Here is a 26,762-nt window from a genome sequence, read left to right on the forward strand (position 1 = left end):
CTCTCTCTCTCTCTCTCTGCCCCTCAGTCTGCCCCCACCTCCCCCAGCATCTAGCCCCCCCCCCCAGGTGTGCACCCCCTCTCTCCCTGCCTTTGCCCGTCTCTCTCTGCGGCTCTTGCTACATCTCCCCCTTCCCCTCCAGCTGCTTCCCCAGCCGCTCCCCGCACCTGCCTCCTTCTCGGCCTGACCCTCGGCCACCTCTCGGTCTCTCCACCTGACCCCCATCTCCGCTTTCCCGCAACTCTCCCCGCACCCTCCGCTCTCCACCCCGTCCCTGCGGGGCTCCGACCACGGTCCCCATCCCCTCCCGCCGCCGTCTCCGCGCGCGGGGGGTACCCGGCCTCTCTCCTGGTGCAACCGCATCCCCGCCGCCGCCGGCGCGCATCCCTCCATCCGCCCGGCTCCCGCGTCCCGCCCTGGCTCCCCGCGTCCTCCCACCTCCCCGCCCTCCCTCCGGCTCCCCCCCCGCCCCCCGAAAGGGTTAACTTTGGGGAAGGGCCCGGAGTCCCCGGATGGTGATGTCAGCGTGCCGGAGAGAAAGGACGAGGTGGCGGGGGGAGGCGGAGAGGAGGAGGAGGCGGAGGAGAGAGGGCGCGTGGGGGGGCGGGGGGGACCTCGGCCCGCAGCATCCGCCGGCCCGCACCGCAGACCCCCCCCCGGCGGGGGGAGGCACAGGAAGGGGGGCCCGGCCAGGGACGGGCTGGGGAGGGGGGGCCGCGCCGCCCCCCTGGGCCATGCTGACTCCCGGGGCCTGACCCCCCCCCCCGCCCCGGGCCCGCCCCCCCTCCCCCAGCTCCGCGGCCCGCCGACTGGGGGGGGCCCAGCCTAGCCCCCTGGGGACCCCCGGAGAGGTGGGGGGCAGCCGGGGGGGCCGGGACGGAGCGGTCGCCGGCCCCCACCGGAGAGACGGGTCGACCGGCCGCAGGGGGGGTGGCCGGGGGGCCGGGCGGGCCGGGACCAAGGGCAGCATGTCGTCCGGGGCCAAGGAGGGAGGCGGGGGCTCCCCCGCGTACCACCTCCCGCACCCGCACCCGCATCCCCCCCAGCACGCCCAGTATGTGGGGCCCTATCGGCTGGAGAAGACGCTGGGCAAAGGCCAGACAGGTGAGCAGGGGGCGCACGGGGCGGGGGGACAGGGCGGCAGAGGGCGGGACTCGGGTGCTCACGGGCAGGGCTGGCTGCCCGGACCCCTGGGTCCCTCGCCCAGGAGCGACCTGGGTCCGCGGTGTGTCCATAGCTTGGTCTCCCCCATCTGCCTCCTGGAACCCCGGAGTCAGGGTCCCCAGGATGGAGGGTGGGGAGGGTTCAGAGCCGGGCTCCCGGGGAGCGGGCTGGGGCCGCGGCCGGAGGCGGTGCGCCGGGAGCGGATGGCACTTGGTGCAGTGCGGCCGCAGGCGGGGGGATGCGCGGCCCGTGCGCTCCCGAGGCCGCTGTTCTCCGGCCTCCGGGCCCTGGGAGACGGGGAGGGAGGCCGGGGGGACGGGGTCTGCAGCATCCGCCCCCTTTTCCAGGCTGCGGGCCTCGTGGGGGGCGGCCGGGGCTCGGAGAGGGGGACGGGGGTTGGGGGGGTTGGGGAGTGAGAGGCAGGCCCCCCAGCAGCGGCTGTGGAGGGGGCGCATGCTGCGAGATTGCTGCACACGGGCCGCCAGACACGGCCTCCATCCTGCCGGTGGGGTGGGAGCTGGACACCTGGGTCGGAGGGATGGGCCCAGGGTGTCTGTGAAACGGAGGGTCAGGGCCCGAGGTGGGGGTAGGAGGGAGAGACCGCAGATCCTAGTGAGGAGAGTGTGAAGGTGTTGCTGACCTGGATTCCTGAGTTATGGGGGGAAGGGGCCATGGGCCTGGGGTCTGATGGAGGAGGGAGGGGGAACCAGGACTTGGGGTCTGAGGGAGGAGGACTGGTGGCCTGGACTCCTGGGTCTGAGGGAGGAGGCTGGGGGCCTGGACTCCTGGGTCTGAGGGAGGAGGCTGGGGGCCTGGACTCCTGGGTCTGAGGGAGGAGGGGCTGGGGGACTGGACTCCTGGGTCTGAGGGAGAAGGGGCTGGGGGCCTGGACTCCTGGGTCTGAGGGAGGAGGGGCTGGGGGCCTGGACTCCTGGGTCTGAGGGAGGAGGGGCTGGGGGCCTGGACTCCTGGGTCTGAGGGAGGAGGGGCTGGGGGCCTGGACTCCTGGGTCTGAGGGAGGAGGGGCTGGGGGCCTGGACTCCTGGGTCTGAGGGAGGAGGGGCTGGGGGCCTGGACTCCTGGGTCTGAGGGAGGAGGGGCTGGGGGCCTGGGCTCCTGGGTCTGAGGGAGGAGAGCTGGGGCCTGGACTCCTGGGTCTGAGGGAGGAGGACTGGTGGCCTGGACTCCTGGGTCTGAGGGAGGAGGCTGGGGGCCTGGGCTCCTGGGTCTGAGGGAGGAGGGGCTGGGGGCTGGGCTCCTGGGTCTGAGGGAGGAGGGCTGGGGGCCTGGGCTCCTGGGTCTGAGGGAGGAGGAGGTTGGGGGCCTGGGCTCCTGGGTCTGAGGGAGGAGGGGCTGGGGGCTGGGCTCCTGGGTCTGAGGGAGGAGGGGCTGGGGGCTGGGCTCCTGGGTCTGAGGGAGGAGGGCTGTGGCCTGGACTCCTGGGTTTGTGGCGTTGGGGTTTCCTTTGGGTTTGCATGCTCCCAGCTACAGCCTCAAGGAGCAGCAGATCAAAGAAGAAAATTGGAAGGTCAGGGTTGGGAGAAAGTGGAGGGGATGCTTTGGGGAGGGAGGGAACATGAAATTATCTTCCCCGGGAGACATGGAGTCTCCAGAAGATTGACGCTCAGAGAATTCAAAGAAGGGAGGGGTTGATGGGGAGAGAGAGGGTTGAAGGAGGCAGATGCCCGAGACCAAGCTATGGAGACACAGTGGAGAGATGAACTTACACAGGCCCGGAAGGGCAGAGAATCGGGGTGAGAGGAAGGGCGGCTGTGGGTGGATGGCCCATCAGGCGGAACAGAATTCGGTGAGTGGGAGAGAGCAGAGTTGTGGGCTGGCGGCTGGTGGCCCATGGGACTTCAGGTCAGGGTGATCCAGGCCACCCAGAACTAGCCAGCCAGGGAAGGGGGAGGAGGCGGGGGCGGGGGGTGGCTTAGGAGCCAGAGCGGCGTAGGTGCTATAGAACAACACCCACTTTTTCTTTCTTTTTTTAAATATGTTTTTTATTGATTTCAGAGGGGAAGGGAGAGGGAGAGATGGAAACATCAATGAGAGAGAATCATCGATCGGCTGCCTCCTGCACGCCCCCTACTGGGGATCGAGCCTGCAACCGGGGCATGTGCCCTTGACAGGAATAGGACCCGGGAGCCTTTCGTCTGCAGGCCGAAGCTCTATCCACTGAGCAACACGGGCCAGGGCAACACCCACATTTTCAATTTCGCTCCCCAGGGCTGGTTAAGCTGGGCGTCCACTGCATCACAGGCCAGAAGGTCGCCATCAAGATCGTGAATCGGGAGAAGCTCTCGGAATCGGTGCTGATGAAGGTGTGTGTGTGTGTGTGTGTGTGTGTGTGTGTTCGTGTGTGTTTCGGGGGAGGGGGACTCTTTGGGAACATGGGGGAGGGACACGGGCTGTTCTGACCTCCATTCCTCTGTCACCATCACCATCGCCACCCCCCCCCCCCCTCAGGTGGAGCGGGAGATCGCCATCCTGAAGCTCATCGAACACCCACACGTCCTCAAGCTGCACGACGTCTACGAGAACAAGAAATATTTGTAGGTATTTATAGACACCCAGCCCCCCCCCCCCCACGAGCCTCCCCCAGTTCCTAGGGCGGCACCTTTCGGGAAACAAGGCCTGGAGGGGCCTGGGGGAAACTCGAGGTCTCCGGGCCAGGCTGGGGCGCCGAAGGCCCGGTCCGTTCCCTACCGCACAGGGACACCCCTCTGCACACACGTAGGCCTGACTGTCCCCACACTGACCTGGCTTGATGCTGCGGGTAGACAGGACTGCCAAGCCTGAGCCCCGAGTCGGGGGGCAGAGGCCGACCCATCCCCCTTGCATGCCACCCCGACCAGGCCCTCCTGAACTGCAGGGCGCACTGTACTGACTGGGTAATCTGGGTCCCCCAGCTAAGAGCAGATCCCCCCAATTGCTAAGGCCACAGGGCCCAGGGACTCCTGCCTCCTCCCAAACCCCCACTCTGTAGCTTTGGAGGCCCCCCTTCGCCCCCCAATGTGACTCTTAAGTGCAATGAGTGGACACCCCAACAATGGGACTCCTTGGGAGTTCTGAGTCCCTATTTCAAAGTCAATTACCACCCCCAACCCCCCAGGAAGGTTGGGGGGTGGAGTCCAGCTGTCCAGGCTTCAGACAATAGGCCTTTGTTTGGACTCTGGTGACCCAAGGGCCAGCTGGGCTGCAGGAGGGAGGACAGCCCCGCTGACCCCGCCACACAGCGTCCAGGAGGACCTGGCTCCCACACCCATCAGATGCTGGGGGTGGTGGGTTTCCCAGGCAGGAGGCTGCCGTGGCCCCAGAGGCTCATGGGAATTGTAGTCCTCCTCGGCTTCCCCAGGTGTTGCTGTGGCGGCAGGTGCTAGCATCACTCCCACTCAATGGGAGTTCCGCTTCCCAGAGGACGCTCAGCCTCCCAAGGGGTCATAGAAATTGAGCTTTTGTTTTCCAGGGGCTGATGGGAGTTAGAGTTTTAACCTCCCAGAGCCTCATGGGACTTGGAGTCTTTAGAATCCAGGTGGCTGGTGGTCCCAGAGCCCTAGGGGAGTTGGGAGGTTTTTTCCCCACCTCCCTGGGGCTGATGGGAGTTGTAGTCTTTTTCTTCGCAGAAGTTGGCTTAGATTGGTGCACACTGCCATCCATCATTATTGCCAAGAATTAGTGAGAATTTGAGTTTCTTCATCCTAGAGTCTCCGGGAGTAAGAGGCATGGCTTTCCAGGGACTAATGAGTATGTGGCCGTGAAGGGGTCTTTATTTCCCAGAATCCTATCATAATTGGGGGGGGGGGGGTCCTCCGCCCTCCAAGTTCTAACCCAGTTGCCTTATCTCCTGAAACAACTAAGAATCGAAGTGTTAATACTCCTGATGTTGACATAGGCGTGTCTGCTGCCCTGGGTTGATGGCAATTGAATTTTGGTTTCCCAAAGGCTGATGGGAACTAGGGTCTCTTCCACTCAGGGGCTGATGGGAATTGGAGTCTCTACCAAGGGTTGATGGGAATTGGAAGCCCTGCCTCCCAGGGACCCATGGGAATTGGAGTCTCCTCCTCCTCCTCCTCCTCTTCCTCCTCTTCCTCCTCCTCCTTCCAGGGACTCATGGGAATTGGGGTTCTCTGCCTGCAGGGGCCAGTGGGATTGAGGGGACCAGGCTCTTTGGTTCTCCGCATGCCCCCTCCAGCCCTCCGCCCCCTCCGTGTCCCGCAGGTACCTGGTTCTGGAGCATGTCTCTGGAGGTGAGCTGTTTGACTACCTGGTAAAGAAGGGGAGACTGACCCCCAAGGAGGCCCGGAAGTTCTTCCGCCAGATCGTGTCAGCGCTGGACTTCTGCCACAGCTACTCCATCTGGTGAGGGGCACGGCCACTCATCTGCTTGGGTGTCTAGGGATTCACCTTCCGGACCTTTCATAGAAACAGAATCCTGCTGGCCCTGGCTGGAGTGGCTCAGGGTCGCGGGTTCGATTTCCGTCAAGGGCAGGTACCTGGGTTGCAGGTTCGGGCCCTGCATCATGGTCCGGCGGGTTTGGGTGGGAGGCAACTAATCCATATCTCTCTCACTCTCTCTCCCTCCTCCCTCCCTTCCACTGTCTCTAAAAATCAATGCAAATAATATCCTCAGGTGAAGATTAACAACAAATAAAAGGAAAAGAAGCCCTAGCGAGTTTGGCTCAGTGGATAGAGTGTCTGCCTATGGACTGAAGGGTCCCGGGTTCGATTCCGGTGAAGGGCACATACCTGGATTGAAGGCTCCTCACCCTGGTTGGGGGCATGAGGGAGGCAACCAATCGCTGTGTCTCTCTCACATCAGTGTTTCTCTCTGCCTCTCCCTCTCCCTTCCACTCTCTCTAAAAATCAATAGAAAAAATATCCTCAGGTGAGGATGAAAAAGAAAAGAAATAGAATCCTACTATAGGTGGCCTTTAGAGACTGGCTCCTTTCACTGAGCAAAACATGTTCAAGTGTCTTAGATGTTGTAGCCGGCGCCATTCTTTTTCATGGTTGAGTAATATTCCACTGTGTGGTGTTGCCATCTTTGTTTATCCACCACCGTGGAGGGACATGTTGGTTGTTCTCCTCTGGGGCTGTGATGAATAGCATAGACGTTCATATCCAGGTTTTGGCATGTGCCTATGTTTTCAGCTCTCTTGGGTGCATTGCCTAGGAGTGGCATTGTTGGGTTATATGGTAACTGTTTAGCCTTTGAGGAGGTGCCAGACCGTCTTCGAAGCAGCTGCACCATCCCACATCCTCGCCAGCAGCCTCTGAGGGTTCCAGTCTCTCTACATCCTTGCCAACATCTGACTTTTTTTTTTTAATATATTTTATTGATTTTTTTACAGAGAGGAAGGGAGAGAGATAGAGAGTTAGAAACATCAATGAGAGAGAAACATCGATCAGCTGCCTCCTGCACACTCCCTACTGGAGATGTGCCTACAACCAAGGTACATGCCCTTGACTGGAATCGAACCCAGGACCTTTCAGTCCGCAGGCCGACGCTCTATCGACTGAGCCAAATCGGTTACGGCTGACTTTTTTTTTTTTTAAATAACAGCTTTATTGAGATATAATTAACATACTATAAAATCCACCTTTTAAAAATGTACAATCCAGTGGTTTTTATTATATTCAGATTTGTACAATCTAACAATTACCACTATCTCATTGTAGGATCTTTTCTTTTTCTTTCTTTCTTTTGAAAAAGACATGCTCAGCCCTAGCTGGTTTGGCTCAGTGAATAGAGCCTGGACCTACAGACTGAAAGGTCTAAGGTTTATTTCTACCTCAGTTGCAGGCTCCTCCCCAGCCCGGGCCCTGGTCAGGGCTCATGCAGGAGGCAACCAATGGATGTGTCTCTCTCACATCGATATTTCTCTCTGTCTTTCTCTCTATCCGCTGAGCCAAACCGGTTAGGGCAGTGGTCGGCAAACCGTGGCTCGCGAGCCACATGCGGCTCTTTGGCCCCTTGAGTGTGGCTCTTCCACAAACTACCACATGCGAGCGCGCATATACAGTGCGATTGAAACTTCGTGGCCCATGCGCAGAAGTTGGTTTTCGGCCTGGGCGAGTCTGTTTTGAAGAAGTGGCGTTAGAAGAAGTGGGGGGTGTCGGTTGGTGGGGCGACTGGAGACACGGGGCGGGGGAGGCACATTGTTTTGAGGTACGTTCGCTGAGGTCGACCCCTTCCATCTCTCCCATCCACACTCCTCTATCTGAAACAAGTTTACAAGACGAGCGTGGATGGGAGAGTTGGAAGGGGTCGACCTCAGCGAACGTACCTCAATCAGATTGAGGACGTTTTTAGCAAAGGCCAGCTTAGGAGGACCCTGATTAAGTTAATAACAATGTACCTACCTAGATAGTTTAAGTTTAAAAAATTTGGCTCTCAAAAGAAATTTCAGTCGTTGTACTGTTGATATTTGGCTCTGTTGACTAATGAGTTTGCCGACCACTGGGTGAGGGCAACAGGCGGCATTTTTATGATGAATGACAGGGCAAAAAAGGATGCCTTCAGCTCGTCTTTCAACCTCATCTGTTTGCGCCCCTCCCTCTCTGGGATGGGGTTGGAGGGCCTCAGACTCGGGGTAAAGCTGGGTGATAAAAGGCAGCCCATTTAAACTGTCAACACCTCCCTATTGACAAGACTGTCAAAAACCTGACATTAAAAATACTGACCTCTAGGGGGCGGTAGCAATACATGTAACAGCCAGTGTGACCCATTTACCACTTTCAACTGAAACTGTGGAATCCTCGGGCCCCACCTCCCCCTGGAGCCTGGACATTAAACCCTTCAATCCTGAGCCATTTGGCCTGGGAGAAGGGAGGGAGTTTGTCCCAAGACTGAGGTGGCAGTATTTCTTTTATTATTCAGTAGGGAAATAATTTTAATATTTAAAGAGCTAGCTCAATATCAGCCCTGCTTACCTAAAACACTCTCGCTTCGTACGTATTCAAATATTTGTGGATAAAGTAATATGACATCTGGGGTTGCTCACAAAATAATCCAGTGGGCGAGGGAAAGCATATGCAGGGGTGTGGACGAGAGACTCGCCCTGAGTTCATAATGGGGAAGCCGGGGGATAGGGAGGCACAGGGGGCTCCCCTATATTCTCTCTACTTTGGGGCGTGCATGAAATTGTCAATAATCAAGGTTTCCAGCCCTGGCCGGTTTGGCTCAGTGGATAGAGCGTCGGCCTGCGGATCAAAGGGTCCCGGGTTCGATTCCGCTCAAGGGCACCTACCTTGGTTGTAGGCTCCTCTCTGGATCAGGGCCCTGGTCCGGGCTCGTGCAGGAGGCAACCAATCAATGTGTTTCTCTCTCATCCATGTTTCTCTCTGTCGTTCCCTCTCTCTTCCACTCTCCCTAAAAATCAATGGAAAAATATTCTCGAGGGAGGATTAAAAAATTTATATAAAAATAAATTAAAAATAAAAATTATCTTTAATATATTTTTATTGATTTCAGAGAGGAAGGGAGAGAGAGATAGAAACATCAATGATGAGAGGGAATCATTGATCAGCTGCCTCCTGAACGCCCCCTACTGGGGATGGAGCCCGCAACCTGGGCATGCGCCACTGGCGGGAATCGAACCCAGGACCCTTCAGGCCGAAGACACTCTATCCACTGAGCCAAACCACCTAGGGCTAGAAATTATTTTTTTTTAAAAAACCCTCTCACTTCCTACATATTCAAATATTTGTAGGAACAGTAATATGATATCTGGGGTCTCTCGCAAAAATAATTCAGTGGAAGAAGGACGTGAGGGTGTGGAGGGGAGATTCACCCCGAGTTCATAAAGGGGAAGCCGGGGGATGGGACCTGCCTGAAATTGTCTATCATCCAGGCTGCCAGCCCCGCCCTCTCTGCGCTGAGCCCCACCTCCTCTGCGCTGAGCCCCGCCCCTTCTGAACCAAGTTCCGCCCCTATGAGCTGAGCCCCGCTCCCTCTGTGCCGAGCCCTGCCTACTCTGAGCTGAGCACCGCCCCCCGTGTGCCGAGCCCCGCCCCTCTGATCCAAGCACCGCCCCCACTGAGCAAAGCCCTGCCCCCTCTGAGCTGAGCCCCACCCCTCTGAGCCGAGCCCCGCCCCCTCTGTGCCGAGCACCGCCCCTTCTGAGCCAAGCACCGCCCCTTCTGAGCCGAGCACCGCCCCTCTGAGCCGAGTCCCGCCCCTGCTGAGCGGAGTCCTGCCCCCTCTGTGCCGAGCCCCACCCCTCTGAGCTGAGTCCCGCCCCCTCTGTGCCGAACCCCGCCCCCTCTGAGCTGAGCCCCGCCCACCCGCCTGTCTCAGCCACAGAGACCTGAAGCCAGAGAACCTGCTGCTGGACGAAAAGAACAACATCCGCATCGCGGACTTCGGCATGGCGTCCCTGCAGGTGGGGGACAGCCTCCTGGAGACGAGCTGCGGGTGAGTCCGGCGGCCGCCTGGGCCCGGGGGGGCTGAGACGGGACTGAGGCTCACCCCGCCCCCCCACCCCCGTCTCTCCCTCAGGTCCCCGCACTATGCGTGTCCGGAGGTGATTAAGGTGAGTGTGGAGCAGGTGGGGGGCTGGGGGAGGGGGGAAGCTGGTGGAGATGGGTGTGACGGTCACTCCGGCCCTGCTCCCTCCGTCCAGGGGGAGAAGTACGACGGCCGCAGGGCGGACATGTGGAGCTGCGGGGTCATCCTCTTCGCCCTGCTGGTGGTAAGGCGCCCCTCCCCGCTCCTGCCCGGCTCCAGAGCAACCCGCCTGGGGGGGGGGGGGGAGCTCGGGACCCGAAGCTCCAGCCTCACCCCAGGGCTTGTCGCCTTTTTTTTTCTTTTAAGCTGGTGTCCATTTTTAAAATTTTTATTTTTTTTAAAATTAATTTCAGAGAGGAAGGGAGAGGGAGAGAAACATCAATGATGAGAGGGAATCATGGATCGGCTGCCTCCTGCACGCCCCACACTGGGGATGGAGCCCGCCACCCAAGCATGTACCCTGACCGGGAATCCTGGCTCAGAGGTCCCTCTCCCAAACATTTAACTGATATCAGGAAGGTGTGAGGGGTGTTCGCCAGCCGACCGAGATCCCGGAGCTAACCGTTCAGCCCCAGAACTGTGGGACGGCCCAGGGGGTCCCCGAGTGGGACGAGGCAGCCAGGAGCCCTTGGAGGGCTTGGGACAGCGGCCGGTCACTTGTCCCCCAGGGGGCTCTGCCCTTCGATGATGACAACCTCCGCCAGCTGCTGGAGAAGGTGAAACGGGGTGTCTTCCACATGCCCCACTTCATCCCGCCGGACTGCCAGAGCCTCCTGCGGGGCATGATCGAGGTGGAGCCGGAGAAGAGGCTCAGTGTGAGTTGCGGGGGAGGGGGGGGGGGCGGGATGGGGACAGGGCAAGGGACAGTGGGTGATGAGGACAGAAACCCTAGGGCAGCGGTTCTCAACCTGTGGGTCGCGACCCCTTTGGGGGTCAGACGACCCTTTCACAGGGGTCGCCTAAGACCCTCGGAAAACACATATATAATTCCAAATTGTTTTTGTGATGAATCACTATGCTTTCATTATGTTCAATTTGTAACAATGAAAATACATCCTGCATAGCAGATATTTACATGACGATTCATAACAGTAGCAACATTACAGTTATGAAGTAGCAACGAAAATGATTTTATGGTTGGGGGTCCCCACAACATGAGGAGCTGTATGAAAGGATCGCGGAATGAGGAAGGTTGAGAACCACTGCCCTAGGGCAATCTATTTTTAAAAAAATATATTTTTATTGATTTCAGAAAGGAAGGGAGGAGGAGAGAGTGGTAGAAACATCCATGATGAGAGAGAATCACAGATCGGCTGCCTCCTGCACACCCCACACTGGGGACCGAGCCCGCAACCCGGGCAGGTGCCCCGACTGGGAATCGAACCGTGACCTCCTGGCTCATCGCCACGTTGGTCGGGCTCCCTAGGGGAGTCCAGGACTGGCCTGTCTGTCCCTCGGGAGTCAGCTGGGGAGGGGGGTCCCTGGGTGAGCCCCCAGTCACTCCAAAAAGGGGATGCCACTGCGCATGCGGCTATGTAGCCTGGCAGATCCATAAGACTCGGATTGCGCCTGCGCGAGGCAATACGCTCACTGGCCACTTGGGGGAGACATAAGCCGTCATCCCGCCCTTGGTGATGGGAGAGTAGGGGGCACCGTTAGGGACCCCCCATCCCCACCCCGTCAACAGTCATGGCTTCCAATTGTGATCATATGACCTCAATTCTGCTTCTCTACAACCCCCCTACCCCCCACAGCTGGAGCAAATTCAGAAACATCCTTGGTACCTGTGAGTATGGGGGGGCTGGACCCCTGGGTCCCTGGGGGAGGAAGGGAGAGGGGCCCGGATATCAAAGGCCCCCCAAGCAGGAGAGCCAGAGCCGGCCAGGGGGTGGGATGCCGCGGATCCTGAATGAGGAGGGGCCACGGTACCTGGACCCCTGGGTCCTAGGGGAGAAGACACGGGTGGAGGCGCTGGGGTCCAGACCCCTGGGTCTGCAGGAGGGTGGGGGCAGGACTCCTGGGTTCCCCCGGAAAGGCGCAGACTGGGACCCAGGACCCCTGAGGCTCGGGTGATGAAGAAGCGGGTTCGAGTCCGGACTCCCTCTGCTGTTTCTCCCCGCCCAGGGGTGGGAAACATGAGCCGGACCCGTGCTTGGAGCCGACCCCGGGCCGCCGGGTGGCCATGCGGAGTCTGCCGTCCAACGGGGAGCTGGACCCCGACGTCCTGGAGAGCATGGCTTCGCTGGGCTGCTTCAGGGACCGGGAGCGGCTGCACCGCGAGCTGCGCAGCGAGGAGTAAGGCACCCCGCGGGCAGCACAGACCCGCAGCCCACGGAGGATGGGGAACTGCCTTGGCTCCCGGGACTGCCCGCTGGGGGCGCGCCCAGCCTCGCGCATGCGCAGACTCTCCTGGACCAGGTGGCTTGAAACTCCCGCGTGGACCTGTCCCGGAGGAACCACAAGGGGGCGGTAGGACCAGCAGGGAAAAGGCAGAACCGAAGCTGAAAAGCATTATTAATAGATACTGAGACAGATTTATTATTATTTTTTAAAAATATGTATTTTTACTGACTTCAGAGGAAGGGAGAGGGAGAAAGAGATAGAAATATCAATGATGAGGGAGAATCATGGATTGGCTGCCTCCTGCACGCCCCAACTGGGGATTGAGCCCATACATGTGCCCTTGACCAGAGTCGAACCCGGTTGCAGGCCAGCCAGGGCCAGATTTATTATTTTATTTAATGCCCTAATTTTGTCATTACTTTTTGATCCTCACCCGAGGACATTTTTCCATTTGTTTTTTAGAGAGAGCGGAAGGGAGGGGGAGGGACAGAGAGAAACATCAATGTAAGAGAAACACATTGATTGGTTGCCTCCCTCTGAGGTGGACCAGGGCAGGGGATTGAGGCTGTAACCCAGGCACATGCCCTTGACTGGAACTGAACCCAGGACCCTTCAGTCCACAGTCTGACGCTCTATCCACTGAACCAAAACAGCTAGGGCTGTTGAGACAGATTTAGAGGGTGCCTCCCAAAGTACTTACCTAGAGTACGTGTTCAAATGTTAGATAATATTATTATTTTTGGGGAAAGTGAGACTGAGCTATACACCAAGACCAAGGAACCCACCATGTTGATACCTAGGAAAATGGAACTGTACGTAGAGATGCTGGGTGGACTGAGCCCCCAGAGAGCCACCGCTGCAGGGAGGGGCTGAGACCACCTCTGGAGCCTGACCTCTGACCCCAATCATCTCCTGCCCCCCACAGGGAGAACCAAGAAAAGATGATCTACTATCTGCTTTTGGATCGGAAGGAGCGGTACCCCAGCTGTGAGGACCAGGACCTGCCTCCCCGCAATGATGTTGGTGAGAAGGCAGGGCTGGGACTCCGGGCCCCAGATTCCCGAGGTGGGGTGGGGCTGCAGGACCTGAGCTGTCAAAACCTCTCTCTACACGTGCCTCGGTTTCTCGTTTGTCTGAGTGCCACGTACAATTGGACAAATCAGTCTTTTTCTTTTTTTCAAATGCAAGCTCCTGAGCCTGACCCTAGAGATTCTTTTTTTAAAAAATAATATATTTTATTGATTTCAGAGAGGAAGAGAGAGAGAAACATCAATGATGAGAGAATCATTGATTGGCTGCCTCCTGCACACCCCCTACTGGGGACTGAGCCCGCTACCCTGGCATGTGCCTTTGACCGGAATTGAACCCGGGACCCTTGAGTCCGCAGGCCGATGTTCTATCCACTGAACCAAACTATTTAGGGCACAAATCGGTCTTTCGATCTCCCCCAGACCCCCCTCGGAAGCGAGTGGACTCCCCCATGCTGAGCCGGCACGGGAAGCGGCGGCCAGAGCGGAAGTCCATGGAAGTCCTGAGCATCACGGATGCGGGCGGCGGCGGTTCCCCGGTGCCCACCCGGCGGGCCCTGGAGATGGCCCAGCACAGTCAGAGGTGGGAACCCTGCCCCTGCAGTGGGACCCCCAGTCCTGGATGGGAAGAGAGATCAAGGTTTTAATTCCAGCGCCACCCTCCAAGGTGCTGTGTGATTGGGCCGAGTCACCTGCCCTCTCTGGGCCTCGGTTCCTTATCTTGAAGGAGTGTGGAAGGCAGAGAACCAGTGAGCCTTTTGAAACCTTTCCCTCCTGATTTTTAACAATTTATCCTGGAAACAGATCCCGTAGCGTCAGTGGAGCCTCCACCGGCCTGTCCTCCAGTCCTCTGAGCAGTCCGCGGGTAAGGCCAGACCCCAGTGAAGGGAGGAGGGGTAAGGGGGTGAAGGCCCTGTGGAGCAAAGATCAAGCAGCAGGAACTCCAATCGCATCAAGTCTAGAGACATCTGTTGCCTCCTTGTCCCCAAAGGGCTAAAGACCCAAGACCTCATTAGTGTTTTATTTTATTTTTTTCTCATTAGTATTTTAGTACATTCATTGGCCACTTGCACCTTCATAGAGTTGGCTTTTTACAGTGTCCCAGAAGGGTTCCTTTACTCATTTAACAGAAGCTAATTGAGCGCCGACTGTGCACCAGTCACTGCTGGGTTTACAGCTGTGAACATGACAGGAAAAATCCTTGCTTCCCTAACATTGGGGGGGGGGGGGGGGGTATAATAGGACTACAAGGTCCAGCATGCATCGGGCCCTCCTGCCTGAGTATGTGTGAGTGGGGCGCTTAGAGCCTACTGGGAGTTGTAGTCCAGCCTCACCCTCTTCCTCTCCTTCGCAGAGTCCGGTCTTTTCCTTCTCACCGGAGCCTGGGGCTGGAGATGAGGCTCGGGGAGGAGGCTCCCCGACTTCCAAAACGCAGACGCTGCCTTCTCGAGGCCCCAGGGGTGGGGGCGCCGGGGAGCAGCCCCCACCCCCCAGTGCCCGCTCCACTCCCCTGCCTGGACCCCCAGGCTCCCCACGTTCCTCCGGGGGCACCCCCTTGCACTCGCCTCTGCACACTCCCCGGGCCAGCCCCACCGGGACCCCGGGGACGACGCCACCTCCAAGCCCAGGCGGTGGTGTCGGGGGAGCCGCCTGGAGGAGTCGTCTCAACTCCATCCGCAACAGCTTCCTGGGCTCCCCTCGTTTCCACCGGCGCAAGATGCAGGGTACGAGGTCCCTGGTGGCGCAGGGGCGGGGGGGGGGGGGCAGACTCCTGAATCCTAATGGAGGAAGGCGACCTGGGGCTAACATCTGGGTCCCGGGAGCAAGGGGCTGGGGCCCGGATTCCCACATCCTGGGGTAAGATGCGGTTGTGAGCAGAGATGCAAGCGTTGGGTAGAGGAAGTGGGCCCGCCCCCTCTGAAAGACACGCCCACTCGGCGCTCTGGATCACCTTCCCATTGGCTCATGACAAGCAAGCCCCACCCACAGGGGCGTGGCGTAATGGGCCGGGCTTCATTCCTAGAAGGAACCTTAGGCTGCTTGCCATTTGGGGTTTGCTTCTGGGCGGGGCGAGTGGACACTGGGTCTGGACGCCCTGGTTGTGCTGCTCACGAGGATGGCGGACAAGTATCGACCATGCTCTCCCCTCCCCAGTGCCCACCGCCGAGGAGATGTCCAGTTTGACGCCGGAGTCCTCTCCAGAGTGAGTGAGACTGGGAAGGGATGGAGGGAGGTTTTTCATGTCCTCAGCCCCCTCCTGACCCGCCTCCAACCATCCCCTCCTACTCAGGCTGGCAAAACGCTCCTGGTTCGGGAACTTCATCTCCTTGGACAAAGAAGAACAAATTTTTCTCGTGCTAAAGGACAAACCTCTCAGTAGCATCAAAGCGGACATCGTCCATGCCTTCCTGTCGGTGAGGGGTCTGGGTCCCCACGCACGCGCGCACGCACCCACGCACGCTGGCCACCTCAGAACCACAGCAGCCCCTGGGGTTCATCACCTTGGCATTGGCCTGACTCCTCCCTGAGGTTCATGGGATTTGTAGTTTTTCAGCCAGAGTTGGGTTCCGTCATTGTGGGGTCAGTTAGGCAGGAGAGGCTTGTGTCCTGGGGCCTGGAAATGGTGAAATAGGATCATGAATTACAATTCTCCACATATCAGTGTCCCCTGAGGACTGGTGAGTTGACATTCCCCTATTATTACGTTAGGAATCAGTCGCTCAGCCATTCATCCCTAGACAACCTAGCCATGGTAGGATGGAAAACTACAAATTCCAGTGGGCAATGGGGCATTTTGATGCCTTTCCTTATACTACTTTTGCTCCAGTGTCTGATGGGACTTGTAGTTCCTTGGGCAAAGGCCGCTCGCTGTAGGGGTGCTTAGCCATGCCCTGCAACCAGGTCCCTGGGGTCACCTCCTCCTCGTGCGCCCCCCGTCTCTCTCAGATCCCCAGCCTGAGTCACAGCGTGCTGTCACAGACCAGCTTCAGGGCCGAGTACAAGGCCAGCGGTGGCCCCTCCGTCTTCCAGAAGCCCGTCCGCTTCCAGGTGGACATCAGCTCCTCTGAGGGGCCAGAGCCCTCCCCGCGGCGGGATGGCGGCGGCGGCGGAGGTGGCGTCTACTCTGTCACCTTCACTCTCCTCTCCGGTAGGTTTCCCTGGACGAGGCTGCCCCCACCCAGCCTGGTGTTTGGGATGCTCAGGACGGCTCAGATAGGATAGCAGCCCAGGAGGGCGGCGTGAGGGAGGAGGAGACAGTGCTCAGTGGGGCCTGACCTGTGAGCCCCTCCTCACTCAGACCCCCACACCCTCTCCTCCCCTCCCCGATTTTCTTTAACATGTTTACCGATTTTAGAGAGAGAGGAAGGGAGAGGGAGAAGAACATCGATGTGAGAGAGAAACATCGATTGGCTGTCTCCTGCACCACCCCTCCTGGGGATCAAGCCTCCAGCCTGGGCATGTGCCCTGACCAGGAATTGAACTGGTGATCATTTGGTGCATGGGGCAATGTTCAACCAACTGAGCCACACTGGCCAGGTCTCCTTTCCCCTTTCCTTCTTTCCTTCCTTCCTTCCTTCCTTCCTTCCTTCCTTCCTTCCTTCCTTCCTTCTTTCCTTCCTTCCTTCCTTTCATCTACAGTGGGGCCTTGACTTACAAGTTTAATTCGTTCAGAGACCGAGCTCATTAAGGAGCTCATTAACTCAAATTACTCTATCAACTCAATGCAAAAAATTGGCCGAGAGACAGCTGGTATCTCAAAAAACTCGTTAGTCGGGACACTTGTAAGTCAAGGCCCCACTGTATTTTTATTGATTTCAGAGAGGAAGGGAGAGGGAGAGGGAGATAGAAACATCAATGATGAGAAAGAATCATGGATTGGCTGCCTCCTGCACGCTGCCTTCTAGGGATCCAGCCTGCAACCCGGGCATGTGCCCCTGACCAGAATCCAACCCGGGACCTTTCAGTCTTCAGGCCGATGCTCTATCCACTGAGCCAAACTGGCTAGGGCGGGTTTAAAATCTTTTAAATAAAAAAGACGAATAGGCAGAAGTTTAAGATTTTTTTTCCTTCTCAGTGATTTTTCTTACATTTCTGGCTCTCATGGCCTCCAGCAGAAACTGACGAGGAATAAAACCCCATTTAAATAGAAAACAGCACCCATGGTTACTGTAAGTCCAACTTTTCTTAGCTCCACTTGCAAACCATGGGTCGGTGCCTGGCCCCAGGAGAGGAGCTGGAACTGAGGCCACGAGGAGAGTCCTGGGTGGAGGGACCGGCTTCCACAGGGCGGGAGGCCCTCCCGGGCCCTGTCCCTGGCGGTCCCCACGGCATTGTTTCCCGGCCCCTTCCCAGGTCCCAGCCGTCGGTTCAAGCGAGTGGTGGAGACCATCCAGGCACAGCTGCTGAGCACTCACGACCAGCCCTCCGTGCAGGCCTTGGCAGGTGGGTGCAGGCCATGGCGGGTGCCGGCTGTCTGTCCGTCTTCTGTCCCCTGTGGGGCGGAGGGCAGACTCCCAGCGACCATGGGCTGCAGCCTTTGGTTCGCAGGCGAGACCAGCTGGGGGGAAGCGAGGCCCGCCTGTCACCCCTTTGAGGCCTCACCCGCAGACCTGCGAGGGGGTTCCCTGTCCAGGCGCGGGCCTCACCCGGGAGCTTGTGCTCTGCGCCCCAGGGGGCGGGGCTTACTGGAGGCTAGCCTTGTTGTCAGGGAGCGGAATTCCCTAGCAACCAGGAGCCACCACAGTTCCTCAGTGAAGACAGCCCTGCTCAGCCCCCCTCCTGAGATAGGTGGGAATGGGGTCCCGAGGCCCTAGTCCAGCGATGGCGAACCTATGACACGCGTGTCAGAGGCAAACTCATTTTTTCGGTTGATTTTTCTTTGTTAACTGGCATTTAAATATATAAAATAAATATCAAAAATATAAGTCTTTGTTTTGCGATGGCTGCAAATATCAAAAAATTTCCATAGGTGGCACGGCACCAGAGTTAAGTTAGGGTTTTTCAAAATGCTGACACGCCGAGCTCAAAAGGTTCGCCGTCACTGGCCTAGGCAGAAACAGAGCAGGCAGGCAGGACCCCAGCCAGGGGGGCAGACGCCTGCGTGGCCTTGTCACCGAAGGCCAAAGCCCAGGGTCACGTCTGCCTGGGGCCTGTTTCCCCAAGATCAGAACCGTTCCCCAAGGTCAGAACCAAAGGGGCGACTCTCAAGGTGTCTGGAGGGCCAGGCCAGGCTCCCTCCTGGAGGCTGGGGGCCGGGGTATCCGTTCCGCCTTCCCAGAGACCACAGGCCCGAGTTCCTTCGCTCACGGTCCCTCTGCACAGCTGGGGACGGGCACCTCCCTGAAGGACACATGTTCCCCGGACGCTGCCCTCACCTGGGGAAGGTTCCTTCAAGGCTCCGCCCAGACGATCCAGAAGAACCGGCCACCGCTGGGCTTCGGCCTCCGTCGCAGCCGGCGTCCCCTGTGCCTTGTAGTGTAACATGGTCCCTGTTCTCAGCACGAGGAGCCGACACCTTGGGAGGGGACATCCGGGGACACTGGCAATGTCTGGAGACCTTTCCGCTTGTGTCCATCTTGGGGGGGATGGGGGGTGCAGGGTGCACAGGACACCCCCACAGCAAGGTGTTCTGACCTCCTGGGGCGTGGAGCAAGCCTGCTCCAGGAGTCCCCACCAGGCCTGGTTGCCCGGGGTGACCAGAATCCAGGCCAGGCCCCCTGAACCCTGCTAGACCCGGTTGCTAAGGAAAGCTGACCTTAGCAACCAGGGTTCCCCAAAGGGCACACCCTCAAAGAGGAAGGACCAACAGGCACCTGGGGGCTTAGCCCGGCATCTTATAAAGAGGAAGGGGGCAGGGGGTGACCCCCCGTCCGCCGAACAGGAGTGCTATCCTGGTTGCTATGACAACAAAACCCAACAATCAGAGACTTTTATGGGGGCCGGTCCCTGCTAAGGGACATCAGGCACTGTCTGGGCCCTATAGAAACTGCGAGTCTGGAGAAGTGTGGCCCCACAAAGGGGTGACCCCAATCAGGCAAGCCCACCTGGGGGGCCTGAGACCCCCAAACAACCTGTGGTAGGGGCTCCAAACCCCATGACCAAGGAGCGTCCCCCCTAACCACCAGGGCAGTGGGTGGGAAGGGGGACCCTCTGGCCGTGACCTGGGGTGCTCGAATCTTCTCTGTGGTCACACACCAGTGTCCCATCCAGTCTCTGAGGCCACGAGGGCTGGAGGGGGTCCGGACGCACGACCCGTTCTAGGGTGGGCAGGCCTGGCTGCTGGCATGTGCCCCCCTAGCACCCGTGTTGGGGGCTCGGGCCTCTGCACGATGCTGGAGTCGGCCCGGCCAGCCTTGGGCTGCTGAGGCCCTGGATGGCAAACCGCTTCCTCCCCGACAGACGAGAAGAACGGGGCGCAGACCCGGCCTGCCAGCACCCCGCCCCGAAGCCTGCAGCCCCCGCCCGGCCGCCCAGACCCGGAGCTGACCAGCTCTCCCCGCCGAGGCCCCCCCAAGGACAAGAAGCTCCTGGCCACCAACGGGACCCCTCTGCCCTGACCCCAGGGGGCCGGGGAAGGAGGGGAGCCCCCTCCACCCCCCTTCCCTGCCCCCCCAACTGTGAATCTGTAAATAGGGCCCAAGGAGTACATAGGGAGGGGGAGATACAACCAACCCAGCCTCACCCTGCAGGGATGGGGCTCCAGGGGCCGTGCCCAACGGGGAGGGGTGGTTCTGGGGGAGGGGGGTCCAGGGGGTGGGAGCTGTTTCTATTTTATTTATTGATTAATTTATTATTAATTTATTTATTGATCAACCTCTCTGCGGGATGGGGCGGGGGAGGGACGGGGGCTGGTTGGGGTGGCTTAGCAGATCCGGACGGACAGGGCCATCTGTCCTTGTGTCATCCCCAACTCCCCCTTCCTGGGCCCCCCCTCCCCTGGCCCTCCCCCTCCCCCTCCCCCACGACCTTCTGTACGGATTTGCTCTCCGGAAGGAATTCTGGTTTCGCGTGATCCTGCCTGCGTCCGTGTCTCTGATTCCGCCGGCGGCAAAAAAAAAAAAAAATTAATAATAACAACAATAAATAGCCTTGATCAGGGACGGCTGGCTGGCCGTGGCCTCTCGCTTCCTGGGCGGCCCGGATGGCGGGGGCGGGGCTGCAGGGCAGGGGCGGAAGGGCAGGGAGGTGCCAGCCCAGCAGCTGTTCGGAGCCCGGCCCCGCGCTTGCACACCACTAGGTCCCAGGCCCGGCAGCCATGGTCATTCTCTTTTGTTGTTGGCAGTCTTCACCCGAGGATTTTTCTCCATTGCTTTTACGTAGAGTGGAAGGGAGCGGGGAGAGAGAGAGCGAAACATCGACGTGAGAGAGACACGTCGACCAGTTGCCTCTCACACTCGCCCAACCGGGGCCAGGCATCCAACCTGCAGCCCAGGTTCATGGCCTTGAGCGGAATCAAACCGGCAGCCCTTGGGTCCGTGGGCCAGCGCTCTAACCATTGAGCGACACCGGCCGGTGCCTGGCAAGTTCTTTAAAGTCCATCCCAACGGTTCACCCCTGAAGGTTCGTCCCCAGCGATGCATCTTGGGGGCACGGAGGAGTCCGGGACCGGTCTCTGTCCTCTGCCGGGAGGGCCAGGCCGGGGTCAGAGCGCCTGGGCCAGCGACGGCGGCGAGGTCTGCAGGGAGACGGGGGAGGCGGGCTGCAGGCTGAGGCTGGGCCCAGGCCGGAGACACAGGGTGCAGCCCTCCAGGCCGGAGAAGTCCACGGCCAGGAGGCCGAAGAGCAGGAAGAGCAGCATGGCCACGGCCCACTCGCAGACGGCGGCGGCGGAGCGCTGCAGGCTGGTGTGGAGGATGAACACTGCACCAGGGTCAAGGGCACTCCGCCACGAGAAGGGCCCTGGCGCCCCTGGGTGCCCCCAGACCGGGCAGGCGGGGCCGCGCCACCCTCCTCGGTGGCGCCCAGACACTCGCCACGGGGTGCCCTCCAGTCCTGCCTGCCTCTCAAACTGTTTCCCAAATATTTTCCCAGGCGGGTCCCTGCTGTTCGAAGGGTCTTAGCTCCCGTCAGCCTCGCTGAGCCCACAAAGGCTCCACCATCCCCCACTCGCCCAGGCAGACAGCCAGGCACCTTGCTTCTACCTCCACATATGCAGCGTTTCCTAAAGATACACGCCCCCCCCAGCCCGGCTCCAGTGGCTCCGTGGTTAAGCGTGGACCTATGAACCAGGAGGTCAGGGTTCGATTCCCGGTCAGAGCACATGCACGGGTTGCGGGCTTGATCCCCAGTGTGGGGCGTGCAGGAGGCAGCCAATCAATGATTCTCATCGTTGATGTTTCTATCTCTCTCCCGTCCTCTCTGAAATATATATATATATTTTTTAAAGCATCTGCAAGCTCTGGGAGCCATCTTTGCAGATGTCCCACCCTTAGCACACTCAGCGGGCCATCCTTATGGTCCATCCTGCTTCCCTGCAGCTGAGGGGACGTCCGAGCCTCACAGAATGAGGATCCTGTCACCAAACTGAGCACCAGCCAGCTGAGTGGGGATCTCAGCACCAACAGAGCCCAGCCGGGGCGAGCGGCTGGTTTGCAGCTGGAGCAGTCCTTTCCCACCTACTCCAGGCAAACCAGGCTGCTGCTCCGGAAAAACGAACGGATCAACTTCATGCAGCCGGCACCCGGCCTCAGCTGGGGCCCTCCGGCACCCTCTCGGCCTCCCTTCCATCATCCTCCCCACAGAGGCCCGCAGGCCCAGTCTGCACCCCGCCTGCCTCTCTCAGAGCTCTCTTCCTGGCAGTGACAACCATCAGTCTGATAAAAACAACAACAACTCCATCTTACAGACAAGGAAACTGAGTTCAGAGAGTGCTGTGACTCAGCCAGAGGCCTGCTGGGCTGGGTTCCGGGGTGACTCAGAAGTGAGTTGGAATCGAGGTGCCACCTAGTGGCGTGTTGGTAAATGTCTGACAACCAGCTCTGATTTGTAGCAGCTGCCACTTCCTGTGGTGTAAATACCCCGACCACAGCCATTCAAAGCGAATCACGTGCCATCACCCAGTGTGGGGCTGAGAAGAGATCCACTCACTGGCCTGGAGCGTCCCTGCCAGTGGCCTGAAGCCCAACACTCGCTCCACCCCTGAACTCCAGGCTGGGTCTTGGCCAAGAGACTCCTCCTGTCTGAACTTGTTTCCAGTCTTTTTTTTTTTTTTTTTTAATTGATTTTTTACAGAGAGGAAGGGAGAGGGATAGAGAGTTAGAAACATCGATGAGAGCGAAACATCGACCAGCCGCCTCCTGCACACCTCCTACTGGGGATGTGCCCGCAACCAAGGTATATGCTCTTGACCGGAATCGAACCCGGGACCTTTCAGTCCGCAGGCCGACGCTCTATCCACTGAGCCACACCAGTTTGGCTCAGTTTCCAGTCTTAGCCAGCATGATGCCGGGCCCAGAGCGGGCACCCCCAAATGATCGGTTTAGCAGCCTCCCAGTATTAACTGGTCGCTCGCTATGCGCCAGGCACCGATCCAAGCACCTCACATGTATCAGCTTCATTCCTTCCAACCCTGGGGCTGGCTCTGCATTTGACAGATGAGGAAACCGAGGCCAAAAACCAGCGGAGCCTCCCCCAGCTGTGTGTGGACAAGGTGGGGTTGCAACCCAGGCCGCGTGCCCCACCCCCCCGCCCCTGTCAGCACTCTCTGATGACTGTCCTATGATGGGCACATCCACACTAGCACACGCAGACCGCCGCCCCCACCCACCCAATGAAGAACCACCCCAAGCCCCGCCCCTAAAGGATACTGGTCACCAAGAGGACAGTGCAGAGGCTGCAGAGGAGCAGACGGAGCGGCCCGATCCACGGGGCCCCGGGCTGGGGCAGGCTCTTCATCCTCCAGAAGAGAAAGAGCTGCAGCCAGAAGTAGACATGGCCGACGAAGAGGGCCAAGAAGGCGCCCGTCAGGTGCGTGGCCAGCTGGTTCTTTTGCTGGAAGGAGGAGGAGCAGCAGGGAGAGGTGAGGGGAAGACCCCTGCAGAGGCCAGGCCCCTGACCAACCCCATGCACAGTGATTGACAACCGCCACGCCCAATGATCGTGTCCCTGAGTACAAGCATCAGCTGTCCTCAGCTCTGGGAGGGCGGGCATTTAAATCTGTCCTTTATCGCTAGGGCCTCAATCCCTAAAACAGTGCCTGGCACGTAGCAGAAGCTCAGGTAGATGTTGGTGCAATAAATCTGTTCTTCTCACCCGGGGTTTGGGAGAATAGGTGCTGCCGCCAAGGGGATAAAAATTGGTTTTGGGCCTTAACTGGTGTGGCTCAGTGAATAGAGCGTCACCCTGCGGACTGAAGGGTCCCCGGTTCGATTCCGGTCAAGGGAACATGCCCGGGGTTATGGGCTGGATCTCCAGTAGGGGGCGTGCACGAGGCAGCTAATCCATGATTCTCTCTCATCATTGATGTTCCTATCTCTCTCTCCCTCTCCCTTCCTCGCTGAAAATCAATTAAATAAAATTTTTTTTTAAAGCGAGAGAGAATGCGTGAATGAACGGATGTGCAGATATGACGGGGGACATTTGCTGACAAGTTGGAGGGAGCCTCCGGTCCGACACCCTGTGGCTGGAGGCAGACATTGTACAGTGAAATGATAACACTACATCCATCAGTGGCATTTCTCCCATCACGTGTGCATTCGTTTATTCTGCAAAGATCTACGGAGCTTCGCGGTTAGCAACGTGCGTTCCAGAGTCTGTGAATCTGGGTTCATATCCGACCATGAAAAACACCTCCCCGTGGGATCTGGCCGGGAAGGACCCGCCTGGAGTTCGTGTGCAGAGTAGGTACAGCCTGGGGCAAACTCCGCCAACGTGGCCAACATCGAGAATGAGTGACTAGCAGTCCTTTCATCACCGACGCGGTGGAGGACGACAGGGTGCAACCTCCCAGCGTGCGGCGGAATCACTAGAAAGCGCCTCCCACGCGGCGCTCCATTCAGACAGCCGCCCTAAGGAGTCACCCCGCATGCCCACGGCCCGAGAACCGCAAAGAAATACATGTCCCAGGAGGCTATGCGGCGCCGAGCCCCCCCGCAAAGAACTAACCGGCCGCCCCGGAGGATGCTGGGAGTTGTAGTCCCAGATGGTAGCCGGCCGGACCCCTGGGCTGGGCTCCAGGAGCAGACTTCAACTCACCTGGAAATTGCCCACCACGGAGGTGCCCAAGGCACAGAGGAGCCCTGAGCAGAGGATCAGCCTGTTAAAGCACTTCCCGACGCCCCAGTCCCGGAATTGGTGGTAACGGAGAATGCAGATCCAGGCGGCTGCGAGGAAAGGGAAGTGGGGGGGGGGGGGTAGTGTGGCGCGGGAGATCTGGGGGTGCAGGGGTGGGGGGCAAATCCCGGACTTAGGGGAGGAGAGGGTGGGGCCTGGGGTCCTGGTCTGAGGGAGGAGGGGCTGGGGGTCTGGACTCCTGGGTCTGAGGGAGGAGGGGCTGGGGGTCTATCCTGCAGGGTGAGAGGGGGCGGCTCTGGGGCGAGGGGCTGGGACAGTTACCCATAGCAGCTCCCATGTTGAGCAGCTGGCTGAAGATGCAGCTCTGGGGCGGGTAGGATCCGCAGAGACTGGGGAAGATACGGCATTACCTGTGGCTCCACGGAGCCAGGACCCCCGTTCCGCCCTCTGGCCCCGCCAGGCGCCCTCACTACCTGATATAGGGGATGCCTTCCGTCAGGTTCACAGTCTTGTTGGCCACGGCGATTGCGAAACTGAAGGAGGGGAAGACGTCCAATGAGCAGCTGCTTTCCAGGCAACTTTTCTTTCCGTTACCCAGAAACCAGACTGCCTCCTCCCTCAGACCCAGGAGCCCAGGCCCCCAGCCCTCCTCCCTCAGACCCAGGAGCCCAGGCCCCCAGCCCCTCCTCCCTCAGACCCAGGAGCCCAGACCCCCAGCCCCTCCTCCCTCAGACCCAGGAGTCCAGGCCCCAGCCCCTCCTCCCTCAGACCCAGGAGCCCAGGCCCCCAGCCCTCCTCCCTCAGACCCAGGAGCTCAGGCCCCCAGCCTCCTCCTCCCTCAGACCCAGGAGTCCTGACTCCAGCCCCCTCCTCCCTCAGACCCATGCATCATCTACCCATAACACTCACACAGTCCAGATGCTGGTGGCAGCCCAGAGGGCCAGGAAGGCAGGCAGCAGGGCCAGGTAGCCCCACATGCCCAGGACTCTGCAGAGGAAGACAGGTCCACTGATGAATCTCGCTTTCTCTCTGTCTCTCTGTCTCTGTGTGTGTGTGTGTGTGTCTCTGTGTGTGTCCGTGTGTGTGTGTGTGTGTGTGTGTGTGTCTGTGTCTGTGTGTGTGTCAGGAGGGTCCAGGCCTATCAGATCTTGGCTGCCTGCCTCTGAGGCCCCCATTGGCTCCCAGGCAGAAGGAAGGGCGGATGGGGTGGGGGGGACTCGGGGAGGTGGGGTGTGGCCTGGTCAGGTGAGCCAGCTCTCAGCCTGGGCACTTCCCCTCCGTTCAGATGCCCTTTAACCTTTATCCTCAGGTGCCTCCCAGCTGCCCTCCTCTCACCCACCTTCAGAGTCTCACCCCTGCCAGCCTCTGGCTCCCCCCCTCCCCCCTGCGATGCTCACCTGCTGGGCTCCAGCTCTCTGGTTCGTTGGTCCTGTCGGGGGCAACTGGGGCGACTGGCGGTGTGAACGGCTCAGAGAGGAAATGCTGGGGATTGGGGGTGGGGCTTGGACAGTGGGCGGCTTTCAAAGAAAAGCAAAGTCCACGACGACCTGAGTGACGGGACAAGAGTCTGGCTGCCACTGTGGAGGGACGTCACCCCCAAAGGGCCACTTCCGCCTGCTCGGAACCCGGCAGCTCCTCAGCATCAGGAGGCCCCCAACTTCCTTCCTCCCACTTTATAGGTTCCACATGCCAACCCCCAGCCCTCATCCTCCCCGGACCCGCCAATCACCCGCCCATCGGAGCCTCCAGCTCTCTCTTCCTAGTGGGAGGGGCAGGGGGGGGGAACCCAGACATGCAGGCCCCCAGGCCCTCCTGGAGCAAATGCTTTCCTTCCTATCCCGGGGGTCCCACTGCCCCGCTCCTACCGTCTGGGGGACCCAGAATCCCGGCCTGCAGGTCCACGCCCTTTCCAAGGGCACTTCTGTGGGCGGGCTGCTGGCTCTGGGCCCCGTGACCCCGCCTCCTCCCCAGCTGCTGACCCCCCTCCCTGCCCTCCCTTCCTCCTGGAGGGCAGAGGGCCCGGTTCCCCAGCCAGCAGGGCCTGGGTGGGAGGGAGGGAGACCTCGGTGGTGACATCTCCATCTGAGAGCCTTCCCAGAAAGCAGCTGCTTCCTCTACTTCTGCTCCCACAGTCAGCCCTGCACTTTCCCGCTCCTTTCTACCCACCCCGCCCCCAATCTTGGGTGTTGGGGTCCCAGCCTCCACCCGCTTCCCCAGGACCCAGGAGCCCAGGCCCCCAGCCCCTCCTCCCTCAGACCCAGGAGCCCAGGCCCCCAGCCCCTCCTCCCTCAGACCCAGGAGCCCAGGCCCCCAGCCCCTCCTCCCTCAGACCCAGGAGCCCAGGCCCCCAGCCCCTCCTCCCTCAGACCCAGGAGTCCAGGCCCCCAGCCCCTCCTCCCTCAGACCCAGGAGCCCAGGCCCCCAGCACCTCCTCCCTCAGCACCCACCCGCTCCTTTTGAAAATTGGGACACAATTCACAAAA

General features: G+C 59.5%; 2 protein-coding genes across 3 annotated transcripts; one reads left to right on the forward strand and one right to left on the reverse strand.

Annotated features, from left to right (window-relative positions):
• The first annotated feature begins 525 nt into the window (after nt 1–525).
• BRSK1 (BR serine/threonine kinase 1) lies at nt 526–20,147 on the forward strand. 2 transcript variants are annotated; one of them, XM_081107165.1, is made up of 19 exons: nt 526–547; nt 3,427–3,488; nt 3,634–3,719; nt 5,386–5,526; nt 9,467–9,583; nt 9,668–9,701; nt 9,792–9,860; nt 10,345–10,491; nt 11,431–11,462; nt 11,801–11,971; nt 12,945–13,042; nt 13,471–13,630; nt 13,852–13,912; nt 14,402–14,771; nt 15,202–15,250; nt 15,338–15,461; nt 15,994–16,195; nt 17,401–17,490; nt 19,447–20,147. In XM_081107165.1, exons 2-19 carry the CDS (start codon nt 3,483–3,485, stop codon nt 19,602–19,604), a joined length of 2,115 nt encoding a protein of 704 aa, XP_080963291.1. In that variant the 5' UTR covers nt 526–547; nt 3,427–3,482; the 3' UTR covers nt 19,605–20,147. The 2 variants fall into 2 exon arrangements, with proteins under 2 accessions (XP_080963291.1, XP_080963290.1); XM_081107164.1 differs by lacking the exon at nt 526–547 and adding an exon at nt 791–1,104 and having other exon boundaries at nt 3,394–3,488.
• On the reverse strand, nt 19,855–25,756 carry TMEM150B (transmembrane protein 150B). The gene is made up of 7 exons (XM_081107179.1): nt 25,677–25,756; nt 25,189–25,266; nt 24,753–24,812; nt 24,601–24,668; nt 24,241–24,368; nt 22,854–23,037; nt 19,855–20,907 (listed from the first exon to the last, which is right to left on the reverse strand). Exons 2-7 carry the CDS (start codon nt 25,254–25,256, stop codon nt 20,690–20,692), a joined length of 726 nt encoding a protein of 241 aa, XP_080963305.1. The 5' UTR covers nt 25,257–25,266; nt 25,677–25,756; the 3' UTR covers nt 19,855–20,689.
• Nucleotides 25,757–26,762: the final 1,006 nt, after the last annotated feature.

The sequence above is a fragment of the Myotis nattereri genome, assembly GCF_964212035.1.
Source record: "Myotis nattereri genome assembly, chromosome: 15".
Lineage (NCBI taxonomy): Eukaryota > Metazoa > Chordata > Mammalia > Chiroptera > Vespertilionidae > Myotis > Myotis nattereri.